The 13854-nt window shown below is 44.1% G+C and overlaps 1 protein-coding gene across 1 annotated transcript in view; it reads right to left on the bottom strand.

Annotated features, from left to right (window-relative positions):
* FOXO1 (forkhead box O1) overlaps nt 1-13483 on the bottom strand; it is a 94663-nt gene extending 81180 nt beyond the window's left edge. Inside the window, exon 1 of the mRNA XM_060637283.3 lies at nt 12396-13483. Within this exon, the coding sequence (XP_060493266.1) occupies nt 12396-13046 (651 nt within the window). The 5' untranslated portion in view covers nt 13047-13483. The remainder of the gene's footprint in view (nt 1-12395) is intronic.
* Between the last annotated feature and the right edge of the window lie 371 nt (nt 13484-13854).

Genomic DNA, 13854 nt, shown 5'->3' with positions numbered 1-13854 from the left:
CAGGGGTATATTCACAGTTAAGGATCACAAAGAATTTAGACAGGAAAGGAATCCCTCTGATGCATTACTTTAGAATCTGAGATGTTTAGTTTTCATTTTATGCTTGGACTTCTTTACTTCTTCCTCCCAGTCCTCTTTAAAAGTTATTTGAAACACAAATGGGGGTGGAAAGTGTGAATGAGGCTTAATTGGAAGCCCTGAGCTGTCAATCCCAGTAGAATGATCTCAGCTCTTGACTTCCGTGATTGAATGTGTTTTCCTTTTTCTCTTCTTGCCTTTTATATAAACACAGGCGGAAGTCATGGTTAGTCTAAGAACCATGGCCATCAACAGTCTGTCTTTGATTAAAAGGTCTACATAATTTCATCACAAAAGAAATTAAGCAGGGCCTTTCTATGAATACATTCAGCACTTGATATAACCCAAAATCATTTACGCTGTTCGACAGGATCACATGGTGTAAGTCATTATTTTAATTTTTTTTTCTTAGAAATAGAATTTATAAGGCATGCAATGGAATGGTAATGAATTCTGAAATTGACTTTCAAACATGCAACCTCCCATAGTTGGTGGAGCAGAAATGATCAGCATAAATGTGAGCTACGCATGTATCAATATAATATTCTCTACATTTTATTCTGTCTCTCCCCCATATTCTCCATCTTTAGCTCAAAATAAAGCAAAAATAAAGCAATCACACTAAGGAATGAAATGGTACAAACTTTAATATCCAAACTACTTATTAAATGAAACTCAATTGAGTTATTGAGACTCAATAACCTGGAAAGATGACTCAAGAGTATTTACTTCTGGGGGCGCCTGGTCTTAGTTTTCACTCAGGTCATGATCTCACGGGTTCACGGGTTTGAGCCCCGCATCGGCCTCCTCGCACTGACAGTGCAGAGTCTGCTTGGGATTTTCTCTCTCCCCCTCTCTCTCTGCCCCTCATGCACACGCTCTCCTTCAGAATAAATAAACTTAAAAAAAATTTTTTTACAAAGAATATTTACTTCTGAGTTAGACACCACACTGAGAAACTCAGGCTATAAACTCTGAAAAGATGGATACAGACAGCGTGGGGACTAGCCTTGAAATACAGGGAACCATCTAGACACCAAAGTGTGGGCACGGTAATTCTTAAAGCTGTGACAACCATGCTTCTAAATTTCTATTTCAGTAACCCCAAATCTTGGTGTTTTGTTTGGTTTTTAGTTATGTTCCATGTAACTAGCAAAGATATCAAAATGGCATTTCTAGAAATATAAAGCACCTTACAGAAAACATCCCGGGAATACAGGGATATATTACAGTGCTACTACAAAGCAGAGTGATCACAGCTGGCGAAGTATCCATTATAGAGGCAAAAAAGATGATGCAAATCACATCAAAACACACCTCATTACAGGAATTTTTAACCCTAAAAAATTTCCTTAGCATTAATTTTTTAATTGTCCTAAGTACTTCAGAAGAGAACAAAAAAAGCAATAAAAACCATTTGGTGAGCTCTTCTAAAATGTAAACCCATCAAATACTGTGTTTAAGATCAGTGTTAACAACAGCAACAAAAAAATAATCTGAAAGCCCGTGTCTTAATACAAATACAAAATAAATATAAATCTAGACCCTATATAATTAATTCTATTTCATGAATTCTAAGAGGTTCAAGAAACCAGTTGGGGCACACAGGTAACAGAAGAAAGTATAGGAATCTTTCACATTCAATGTATGCAAATGTAATAATGGGACACTAAAAATAGAAAGTTAAATTCTAAAAGGTTGAAGGAGAGACCAATTCAAGTTGCACAGGTTACATAAAATTCTCTCAGCAGGATGGCCCACAGGAAGCTTTCACATTCATTGCATGTAAATTTCATGACGGCATGCATATCTACCCATCCAGAGAGAAAAGGTTTACATTCAAGTTTAGAGAAATGCAACCAGCTTGGTACCCAGTACACAAACAACCTTAGTGATATTTACAAGTTCGGCAAGTTCCTCTCAGCCTCTCCCCCTCCCCCCTTCAGAGCTGGCCCTGCAGGGTGAGAGACAGGGAAAGAGGTCTCCAGATGCAGACAGGTGATATAACGCTTGCCTTAAAGTAGGAGGGTTCTCCTACATTCAGTCACAGTATGGTGGGCTGAAACTGACGCTGAACCCTCACTGGTGGGACAAATTGATGATTCTCCAAATTACATATCACAAACTCAAGAAACTACGTCATCTCTGATACAAAATTAGGATGACTGAAGGTACTATCTTGATGCATTTATCCTGATGCAACCTACACTTAAGGTTATAGGAGAACAACAGGAAAAAAATTCCTCTTATGTCAAAATAGTACAATAAAATCCACATTTGACTGTCACTACCTCAAGAATCTGCCAAAATAAGAGCCTCTAGCTAAACCATATGCAAACCATTTCCTTTGACCTTGCTTCCAAGCAAACGAACTATCTGAAGTATTTGATATTTACTTGTATAGACCATTCCCAAATATTTATGTGGTTATTTTGTTTTCAAGCTTTGAAGGACATGTAATATTTACAAGCCTAGGAATTATGTAATTCATTATAATTTCACTCTCCAAATTACATTTGAAATCCAAATACATTTCTTTTCAAATACGGAATGTAGAGTAAGCCCTTTTCTTTTCCCAGTTACCCTCACCACCACTGAAAAGATAAAGACCCTCCCATTCTGTATGCAGGGATTTCTCACCTAGACAAGATGGGTCTTCCCTCAAGACACCTGCATGGCAAGCTCCTGGGGTATGGAACTGGTAGAGGAAAAGCACTAATTTTCTAAGTTAAAAAAGGAAAGCTGGGGGCACCTGACTGAGTCAGTCAATATAGTATGTCACTCGTGATCTAGGGTTTGGGAGTCCAAGCCCCACGGTGGGCACAGAGTCTACTAAAAGCAAAAGAAAAACTACTATGGGGGCTGGGGAGGAACTGAGGAGGCAAAGTTAAATGCCTCTGGGCCTCAAATAACTATTTGAGAGATACCGAAAAGATCTTTATCTTCCCACATAATCCAAGCTGGTTCTCATCTTCCTCCTTCCTCCATTAGACCTTCTCTCTTGGCTAGAACCCAAACAAGACTCAGAGGGTTAATCATGCTCTTCGAGACTTTCCTACTGCAGTTATAAAATAAATGCAGCCACGGAGGTCCCCTCCCCTCCCTTCCTGATGTCAGGTTTGCTTAGCTCCTTTCAAACTGTTAGCTCAGCAAACCAGTAACAGGAGGCCTCTCACCAGCCACGCGAAAGCAGTTCTAGAACAACTTCAGGATCAGGGTTGTAAAGAGAAAAACATTTTTTTCCAACTCTGCTGCATATCGAATCTCTAATATAAGACATTCACAAAACCATGACCCATTTTCCAGATCTGCGAGGAATGGCGATTGAGAAAAATCTATTTATCCAAGAAATGTGTTTAATCACACAAAAAGAAAACGGGCCACACTCTCTTCCCACCCTCTTTCACATAACAGCACTGCTTTACTCAGGGGAGTTAAGCAGCAGCTCCACACCCTTCAAGGTCACAGGATTTAGCATGAGGGTCACTTCTGTAACTTAAGACCAATATCATCTAAGGCGAAAAGTTAAGGCAGAGTAAGATTTTGTTAGGTCTCAAGGATCCACATTAGAGATGTTGGAACCAGGTCACACTCAAAAAGGTGGCAGTCTTGAGACTTCGTGTCTTTGCCCAGCAGCAGTGTGTAAGAGGAGCGTGGGTTGTCAGTGGTAACAGCACATCCCAGGTCACAGGTGCTGCGGTGCAGACCAATGCAGCACAGGCTTTAGAGGTGTCTCTTCTAAGACAGATGTGCCACCCACCAGCCCTAAGAACTGAAGAACCCATGTGACGTAGTGTCCACAGGGGACAGGCTACCTTAGAAAAAATGACCGGTCCTCCCACAGATCTACAAATTGACTCTGCCTCTCCTCCCAGGAGAGAAGCCTAGGAATAAGCCTACACTTCTCCCCTTCAAAATCAGAACTAAGATAAGACATAAGTTATCGGATGAAGATGTTTTACATATCTCTCAAAGATGAGTGGCAATTCTGAACCTCACTGGATCCACAAACATTAACAGTGGGAAAAAATCAGACTGGCCAATTACATACTGTTTCCTAGTGTTTCTGATCACTAGCAATCACACAAGCATGATATCCTGGTGTGCTGTGAAAGCTACTTTGTCCATGTGTTAGGTAACTTACAAATTTAATAATTCCTCCAAGTGAGCTCTTTCTTCATCTGTTTTTGTTTCCCTGTCCCCAAAGTAAGACACCTTCTAAATGATACTGTCTGCTACCACAAATATGTACATACTAGCAAAATAGCTTTCTACATTTCTCCAACACTTGTTATTTCTAACATGGCCAATAAGCTTAAAGATCTGTATCTGTGCCTTTTTGCTATGCCACAGTACAGTTTCTATTACATAAATCTTTTGGTTCTCCATGAGCTAGCCAGGCTCACTCACAAGTATTTGGAATGCATTCAGTTATATATCGGCCTGACATCAGTTTTGGGTTTAGCCTATCCAGATTTAACTTCCTCTGGATCCACTGAACAATCTCATTATAACATTCATTCCTATACAAGGTTAGTGAGTAAAGACAAACTACAATGAGAAAGCTATCGAGGATTTCTAGGATTTAGCTAATGCAATATTAGAACTGACATTTAAATCTGAAAGCATCTTTTTAAGCCAATATAAATTTTCTTCATGATTGCCCTAAGTATATTTTGAGATTGCTGACTCCAACTTTAGAATTTCTCTTTTTTCAGGGAAACCTAATGCACTTTTGGTGCAAATGTAAAATGGTGCAGCCATTATGGAAAATGGTATAAAGGTTCTTCACAATATTTCAAATAATGATCTAAAAAAAAAAGGAATTTCTGTTTTTTCAAAAACACAAGAATTATGCTCAACAATGACCCTTCTTTATTTAAATCACTCTGCTCCCAGGACAGGACAGTATGAAGGTTAGGTTTTGTTGTTTATTTGTCTTTTTAAGTAAACTCTACCCCCAAGGTGAGGCTCAAATTCAACTAAATTCACCACCCAAAGATCAGAGATCAAGAGTTGCATGCTCCATCCACGGCCCATCCTGGCGCCCCTGAAGGTTAGTTTTAAGGAACAGACCAAGCAAAAAGCTAAATATTTTGGAAATACCTACTCTGCATGTTAAGTCAATTATGTAATATGTGCCATGTTCCATTATCAAATTCTGCATGTAAATTTTAAACCCACGGGGCGCCTGGGTGGCGCAGTCGGTTAAGCGTCCGACTTCAGCCAGGTCACGATCTCGCGGTCTGTGAGTTCGAGCCCCGCGTCAGGCTCTGGGCTGATGGCTCGGAGCCTGGAGCCTGTTTCCGATTCTGTGTCTCCCTCTCTCTCTGCCCCTCCCCTGTTCATGCTCTGTCTCTCTCTGTCCCAAAAATAAATAAAAAACGTTGAAAAAAAAATTTAAAAAAAAAAAAATAAACCCAATGCAGTACACTGGCTTTACTTGCATTCCATGGGTTTCTATATTCACAGGAACATTTCTACAAAATTGAATTTTTAAAACTGAAAATGTGACCCTATTTTCATAACTTCTTATATTATAAAAACATATAATTTCATAGAAAAATTTGTTCTAATACATATAAAGTTCAATTTCCATCTGACGATATTCTACCCTATACTTTTTAAACTTCCTGTGTGTCATATAGCCATTACTCAGAGAAACTGATGCTTCCCTTATTTTCACGCCTTTATAAATGCCAGTTCATCATTTTGAAAATCAATTTAAAGAATTATCTGATATATAGAAAAGTGGATATGCCAATGGATAGTTACTTGATAAAACCAAGTATAATAAAATGATAGTAAGTAGAAACTAGATGGCAGGTATACAGATGTTCAATGTAGAATTCTTTCAACTTTGCTGAACATTTGAAAATTTTATAATGAAATCTTGGGAGACTAACATCCCATTTGCAAGGTCCACCTCAATAGCCAACACAGAACTCCATTTTTCTCAAAGACACTTAACCCTCCCTACTGTGGACTAACTACACTGATTTATGTGCCATACCTAACCTGCCTACAGGATCACATTCGAATCATTTTTCTATCGTTCAGATGCATCTAATACGACATCTTGTATACAATAATTATTCAACAAATAGAAAAAAATAATAAAAATACCGTGACCATCTGTGGAAAATAATAATTGTTCTTTAGTAATACTAATAAAAACATTATCACATTTTGAACACACAGAAAGCTGAAATATAAAAGACCCATGGTTCAAGAAAAAATTTCTTCCCAACCACATATTTACTATATAACGGACATGATATAACATGCAGACATTAAAGTCAAATTACAATATACAGCAACATGAATTAAGAAATCACCAGACATTCACTAAGAGAAGGCAAAAATGCCTTCAGGCAGGAACCAAGACTGGAAGTTGGTGGAAAGGACATGAGCTTTGCAGACTAAGCAAAATTTTCAGAACTTGCAGTAGAGGCACAAGATGATCCAAGTGCTGGGGACAGGATGGTCTGGACCTGAAATAAGAGGCCTAACCTAGGGGAATGAGTGGAAGTCGTGAAAAGAATGTCTCAAGAGACTGAGACAGAAGAGCTGACAGACTTGGGGACACCAAAAAGCATGAGAAGAATATGCTGAAAAGGGCATCCAAGTCTGAAAACTAGGAAAAGGTTAACCAGACTATTAACCGAATCAGGGAACTCAAGATGGGAACCTTATCTGAGAGTAAGAGGAAATATGGCGTGCTTGGGTTTAGACATGTTCAATTTGAGGTGAAAGTGGGACACTTATGGCCTTTAAAGTAACTGGAGACACAGGACAATAGATGGAGTCAGTTACCTAGGAAAGAGCCAGAGAAAAAGTCCACAACTAGTCCTGAGGTTATCTTTAGGATTGAGCACAGAAGAAAAAAATGAATGAACCAACTGGAGGAGAAAGCAGTATGAAAGCAGGGGAGGGATGAAGACAGTCCAATGTAACCCAGTCTCCAATAAAGGGATTTCTACAGAGGGGGTGGTCAACGGAAAACTGAGAAAATGGAAGGCTTAGACACTCCCCTGCCAGCCTTGGTGAACTCTGACCGTAAAGACTACAAGCTCAAGCAATCATGAGAAACCAAAAATCGGGGGTATAGAAGCTCATCACACAGTCCCATCTCGTTTTTTTTTTTTTTTTGTAATAAATATGGCCTGAAATAAAGGACACATATTGAATGTATGTCCTTATTTAATATTAATAATGCATCAAGGTGAAAATTCACCAAATAATAAACTGGAAAGGGATTGCAGATTTAGCTTTCTAATCTTATTTGGCACAATATCAAAAATAGTTTGCTTTTTTTTTTTTTAACAGCTTATGTCAAAGCTACATGAGGATGAATGAAAAAGAGGAAAAAAAAAAAAAAAGGGAAAGCAGCCCCAAAGCTTTCCAAGTGGCAAGAATAATTCAAACCAAGCCTCAATATTTGCAGTGCTTAACCCACAAATTTATAAACCATAGGTAGACAGTGGAGTGGGATGCCAATAGGAGGGTGGATGTTAAAAACTGAACCATATGAAATCACTAATGTACAAAAATCCATTTTCTTGTTTCATATGTTCCTTAGAAGACCACAAATAACAAGCAGTAATTTTCTGCAAAGAATTTATGTGCCACTGAGTTCTGTTAGTCTTAATCAAGAATTAGCAAAAAGGGACAATTCTTCCAGGCTTCGGTACACTTATATACAGCATATCCACTGGGACACAAACCGTCACCCCCTCAGACACCAAAAGAAACACTTTCTCAAGTTCATCCAATCCTGTTTGACAACTGAGGAGCAGCCCATACCAACTTCAGAATTTTGTACACACCAAGAAAAGGTGGTTATCTAACCCAAGGAAGGTCCCAGGGGATGGGGCAAAGGCAAGTCTCTGCAAGCTGTTACTAAGAAGGCCGAGGCAAATGCTGAACTGCGGAGACGCAGGGCTAAATCCACTTTGCTCACTCAATGCTCCAAGGCTCAGTACAACTACAAACTGCTCTAATCACCATGGGGTTTATCCTGCCTCTCCAAGAGGATTCCAGGAAGCCCCAAAGTTACGGCACACGCAGGGGAAAAAAAAAAAAAAAAAAACCCAGCCGATTAAATTCCCATGATGCCAAGGTACTGGGTAGTTTCCAAGGGCAGAGTGTTCTAGAAAAATGCAAATAATTCAGGCTCTCCAAAGAAATTCCAGGCAAATACAGACAGCTGCTGTCTTAGAAAAATCATACAGAATTGTAGTTTAGGAGGCTGGATGAAAAGGCACAAGGACAGAGAGAACATGTCCAGCCTGTCAGGGATTCTAACTCACCACTGAGTATTCTTTCCCTCCTCCCCAGTTTATATGTCCCCTTAAAAGATTCCCTGTGCAGTGCATGGTATCCTAGCCACATTTGTGTCCACTGCCAATGTGACAGACTCTCAATAATGGGGGGGGGGGGGGGGGGGAGGTTGTCTCAATGAACTTTAACCTTCTTTAAAATTTACATGAGTTAAAAATGCCTTCTTTCCAGTATTCAAATGTTTGCCACCCCAAGAAAATAAAAGCTGAAAAAAGTCAAAAATAGAAGTCACCACTCTCTTCCAAGGATCTGCCACAAATCCACAGGTAAAATAAAAATAAAATTCTTATAATTATCAATTAAGGTATTCACACTTGACATCAATTTTGGAATTTCTGGAAAAAAAAAAACAAACATGCCAGCCATAAGACCTGTTACGTCAGTCCCACATACCTTTTTCAGCCTTTAGTAAATATGATATCACACTTGGCTGCATAATTCCCTTACTCATTTTTAATTCTCTTACCACATGCTCCCTTCCCCAAATACAGATATTGACATTTTCACCCCACTGTAAAAAAAAGGTTTTCTTTTAAGGTAATTTCAGTAACAATCTAGAAGCTGGCCTCACCTTTAAAGAGGTCATTCTCTAAATCAAATGTGACTGCAGCAAGAAAGCATCTATCATCCCTGTGCTAGGGACTTTGTGGCTATTTAAATAACTCACCTGCAGATTACAAACCCTAATTACAAAATACGAGTTTTTAAACACAAAGAGTAGTACTGTCAGTTCATAAGCCAAATTAAAGAAATGTCATTGCAAAATAAGGAACATCTGAGATATCTCACTTGTCAAAGCATTCTTTTAACCGAAGTGCTCCAAATAGTGTCAAAACAAAAAACAAGAGTCAATTTAAAACTGCCATTAAAAAAAAAAGAGGGGGGGGGTGGTGGACAGAACCAGAGCTCACAATACTAGTTCCCAAGCTCTAGAAAGCTTTCTATGTGGGAGGGGAAGAAAAAAAAAAAAAAAAAAAAAAAGGTCATGGAAATGAAGTTTCACTATTTATAAATAGTGTACATGGTTTAAAAGATCCTGGGTTTTCCAAAAGTCTTAGCTTCCACTTTGAGTGTAACCTTATGATAATTATAGCCGATATTAAAACAACTGTAAAGCACACGTAAGGTACCATCTCTATAAATACAAAATGCGTATCTCACAAATATAACCAGTGTCTAAGGAACTACAAGTTTATGAACTCTTTAACACCTTCTCAACTATTCCGTCCATGAAAACCACTTTCAAATCCTCAGGCAGGCCCCAGAAAGTAAAGCACGAGCAACTATATTTAATTAAAGGGTCAATCTAATTCCCACCAGTAAATCACAGGAAATATTTAGTTCCAAAGCAGCCTCTCCTAAGTTTTAAAATAGTTAGGTTTTGGTTGATTCGCATTTTAGGACTCGATTTTTAAAGCTAAAAGTCATAGTAAAATTTCTCCCTTTTACGAACCTTTAAATCAAGGGAGTCTTTCAAATCTGAAAAACTTGGTTTTAACAAGTAACTCATTTTTATGAAAACTCGAACCAAAAGACTAGTTATGACTTAGAATACTTAAGGCTGTTTCTTTTCTTCTTAAAATATCCCTTTACTCAAAGTGAAAATGCACTTGCTGTAATCTGACTTCCACCAACGGACTCTCATTACACCTGAAACATTTACTCACTTGAGAACGGCAGCCCGCTCCTCCCAAAGCCCCACTTGGTTGCCACTGGGAGCAGTCACTGGGCCTCCAATTGTGAACAGATACCAACGATTCTAATTGCTCTTCTAGCTCTGAAAAGTGTATTTTTAAAAATAAAATTATAATTGCATTTTGGCAAAAAAAAATCAGAACAAAAACCTAATAAAAATGGTTGGGGGTTTGCTTTGGCCTTAGAATCTTTGTTTTGTTTTTAACTTGAAAGTTTGGGTTGTATTCCTAGTTTAAGAAGAATAATCTGATTTAAGGCCATATGAGAGGCAAAACTAAAAATAATCCCAAACATCGCCCTTCTCCATCTTTGAAGAAAGGCACTCCAGCAAGCTGAAGTAGACTGTATCCATTTCCAAGGACCTAAAAGAATGGTGTAAGTACACACCGTACTTTGAAAAACTTGTGTTTTTTTTTTTTTTAAATGGCAAACGCTTTATAAATAAATAGCTCAAGTAGGGTTGATAGATGAGCAAGTCAGGTCTTAAATTCAAATGTTAAGTAAAATTGGATTTGGCAGACAATCTTGATTTTGTGACTTAAAAGAATACATATCAAGCTTAAAAGAAAGCACTGTACCTTTCTGAAACACTTGGTAAAATAACATGTTAACGCCTAGTAATGACATTATTAAGTGGTACGTTTACTCTAAAACACACTTTGGAAAAAATAATATCCTAGCTCCTTCTCCAGGAACCTCAATACGTTAGGAGTATCTTAACCTTTTTGACACACATTAACCACAGGCATGACAGTGTATGTAAAACAACCGTGGAGTAACCAATTGCGCAGCAAAGATCAATCTTTATTAGGCTGTACAGTCAGGATTAGGGGTGAGGAAGAAGTTCCGAGGAGTGAGGAAGTTCTCCACTAAACTTTCACATCGATCCCTCCACCTGGGACAGCGAGAAACTGTCAGCTTCAGAAGGCCAAAGGAGAATGCACCCCCGGGAGGCCTCCCCACAGCCTCTCCTCCTGAGAGCCCCGGGGTCTTCTCAGTCTCCTAGTAGGGAAGTACCTGCCCCCATCCTGCGTCTCTCCGGGTCTCCCTCTCTGAAAGACAAAAAGGACCAGAGGCCCCTCATCTACGGTCCTCTCTTGTGGCAGGACGGCCCTACAAACTGCTTTGATGCGCACCTCCACTCCGACTCCCCGAAAACACTTGTCACAAAGCCCCCTGCCTGCCTCTGGGATCTGTACCTCCACGCTCGGTAACAATGAGGCGGCAAAGTGAGAAAGAAGGTACACACATCCCCAGCTCTGGTCACCCAAGGCAGCCTCCCCGTGCCTATGTAAAAGCCTCAGACCATGGGCGAGGCCAAGTTTGGGGACACTTCCCTGCGTAGAGAAGTACTGGCCTCGCAGCCCCGCGGCCGGGCCGGGAACCGCGCACCGCCCCAGCGCGCTGGCCCTTTAAAGACGCTCTCTTCCTACGCCTGCGGCCCCTCCCTCGCCGTCGCAGCTCCCGCTCCCGCCTCCGCCCCCGCCGAGGGTCACACTTGAACTTTAGCTCGCCCGGCGCGGCCCGGCGCCCGCGCTCCGCAGGCGGTGGCCGTCTCTTCGCACGTGTCGGATGCACTACCTCGGGCTCGTCGCGCCCGACCCCCTGCACTCGAGGCCACTTCGGGTAAAATCAAAACAAAGCAAAATGCACACCGGCCTCCAAAAACTGCGCTGCCAAGGGCCGACTCGCGACCTGTCCCTTCCACCTACAGATCGGTCCCCCGGCGACGGGGCCCCCGATGAGCCTCCCGGCGCCCTCCTCCGCCCAGTGCGGCGGAAACGGCTCTTCGGCGCAGCCCAAGGCTGGGGGAACGCGCGTCGCGGCGACGGAGAGGAGCCGCCCTCACCCCCTAAAGGTCCTGGAGTAAAAGAAGCGGTGACAAGAGTCCTCGCCGGCCGTGGGGGAGCAGCTCCCAGTAAACCCCTTCCTCCTTCCACTGGCGGTGAACTTTTCGGCTCGCTCTTATGTCCACTTCTTGCCGTTACTTTTTTTCACTCCCTAATTCCCAAATGAGCCCCTTTTCCCCGTCCCGCTCCAACTCTCACTTGAGCGCGCGCACACACACTTATTCCTGTCCCCCGACAGGTCCTGGGCAAGCCCACCACTCACATCTGCCGCTTCTCGAGCTTTCCCTGCACGCGCTGCCCGCGTGCCCTGCACTTTCAGCCCAAGCAAACTTCCACAGCCGCCCTCTCATCTGCCTCACCACGACCTCAGGTGGAGGCAGAGTCCCCGCGCCCCCTCCCAGTCCGGCTGTGCGTCCCGAGGCCACTCACCTTCCAGCCCGCGGAGCTGTTGCTGTCACCCTTATCCTTGAAATAGGGCACGCTCTTGACCATCCACTCGTAGATCTGCGACAGCGTGAGCCGCTTCTCGGCTGAGCTCTCGATGGCCTTGGTGATGAGGTCGGCATAGGACAGGTTGCCCCACGCGTTGCGGCGGGACGAGCTGCTCTTTCTCGGCTGCCCTGCAAGGGGGCCGGCGGCGGCTGGGGGCACCGGCGGGTGCTGAGACAGCGGCCCGGGCGGCGGGGGCTGCGGCGGCGCCGGGTGCAAGCAGCCCGCCTCCGGGCCCTGGAAGTCCCCGCACAGCCCCCCGGTGGCGGCAGCTGCGGCCGCCGCCGCCGCCACCGCTGCCGCCGCCGCTGCGGCCGCCGCCACGGACCCGGGCGCCTGCTGGAAGTCCCCGCTCTCCTCCAGCAGGCTCAGGTTGCTCATGAAGTCGGCGTTGACAGCGGCCGCCGAGGCCGAGGGCAGGCCCGCGGCGGCGTCGGGGTTCGCTGCCGCGCCTCCCGACGGCGCCGGGCTGGAGGTAGCCGAGTTGGACTGGCTAAACTCCGGCCTGGGCAGCGGCCAGGTGCACGAGCGCGGCCGGGGCAGCGGCTCGAAGTCCGGGTCGATCTCCACCACCTGGGGCGCTTCGGCCATGGTGACCCCCACCCCTCCCCCAACCGCGGGAGAGCCAAAGGGTCGGGAGCAGCACAGGGAGCCAAGGGGGAGAGGGCGCGAAGAGCCGGTCCGAGATTTGGGGGGGCGAGGTCGGCGCCTCGAGCCGACGAAAACCGGGAGGAAGGCGCGGCGGAGTAGTAGCGCGAGCCCAGAACTTAACTTCGCGGGTCCATCAACATCTAGGCTCTTCCAGATTCGCTGCACCGGCAGGACTGCAGGCCAGAGTCGCCGGGTCGGGCAGCAGTCGGCGCCGAACTCCTGCTGACAGGGCCTGCGGACCGAAGGAGGACGGACGCCGCGGGCCGCTCGCTCTCCCGGCGGCGCGACCGCGGCGCTGCTGCCTGTTGAATGTGGCGGCGGCGGCTGCTGCTGCAGCGACTACGCTGCCGCCCGACTTACGGGATCTGCCGCCGCCCCCCGCCCGCGGCGGCGCGCGCGCTGGCCCGCCCCTGACTGACAGCGCACGCGACCAATGAGCGCGCGGCGCCGCCGCCCAGGCAGCCAGTGGTCGCCCGCCTGGGCGGGGGCCGCTTTTCCACCCGGGAGGCGGCAGTGGTTTGGTGGGGGGTAGTGGGATGTTTTTCTCTTTCACACACTCTCTCTCTTTCTCTCTCTCTCTCTCTCTCTCTTTTTTTTTTTTTTTTGGATCTCTGTTATTATTTTCTGGTAATTCTCAAGTATTTCTGTGAGTCTCTCGCCCTCTCAGTGTTTTGATTGCTAGGAGGCAAACCAGCGTGGAGGCGGCGGCGACACTTTGTTTACTACTGAAGAGCAAAGCCGAGTACTC

Source organism: Panthera onca, chromosome A1 (genome assembly GCF_046562875.1).
Source record: "Panthera onca isolate mPanOnc1 chromosome A1, mPanOnc1 haplotype 2, whole genome shotgun sequence".
Classification (NCBI taxonomy): domain Eukaryota; kingdom Metazoa; phylum Chordata; class Mammalia; order Carnivora; family Felidae; genus Panthera; species Panthera onca.
The sequence above is the reverse complement of the archived record's forward strand: the minus strand, read 5'-3'. Positions and strand labels throughout refer to the sequence as shown.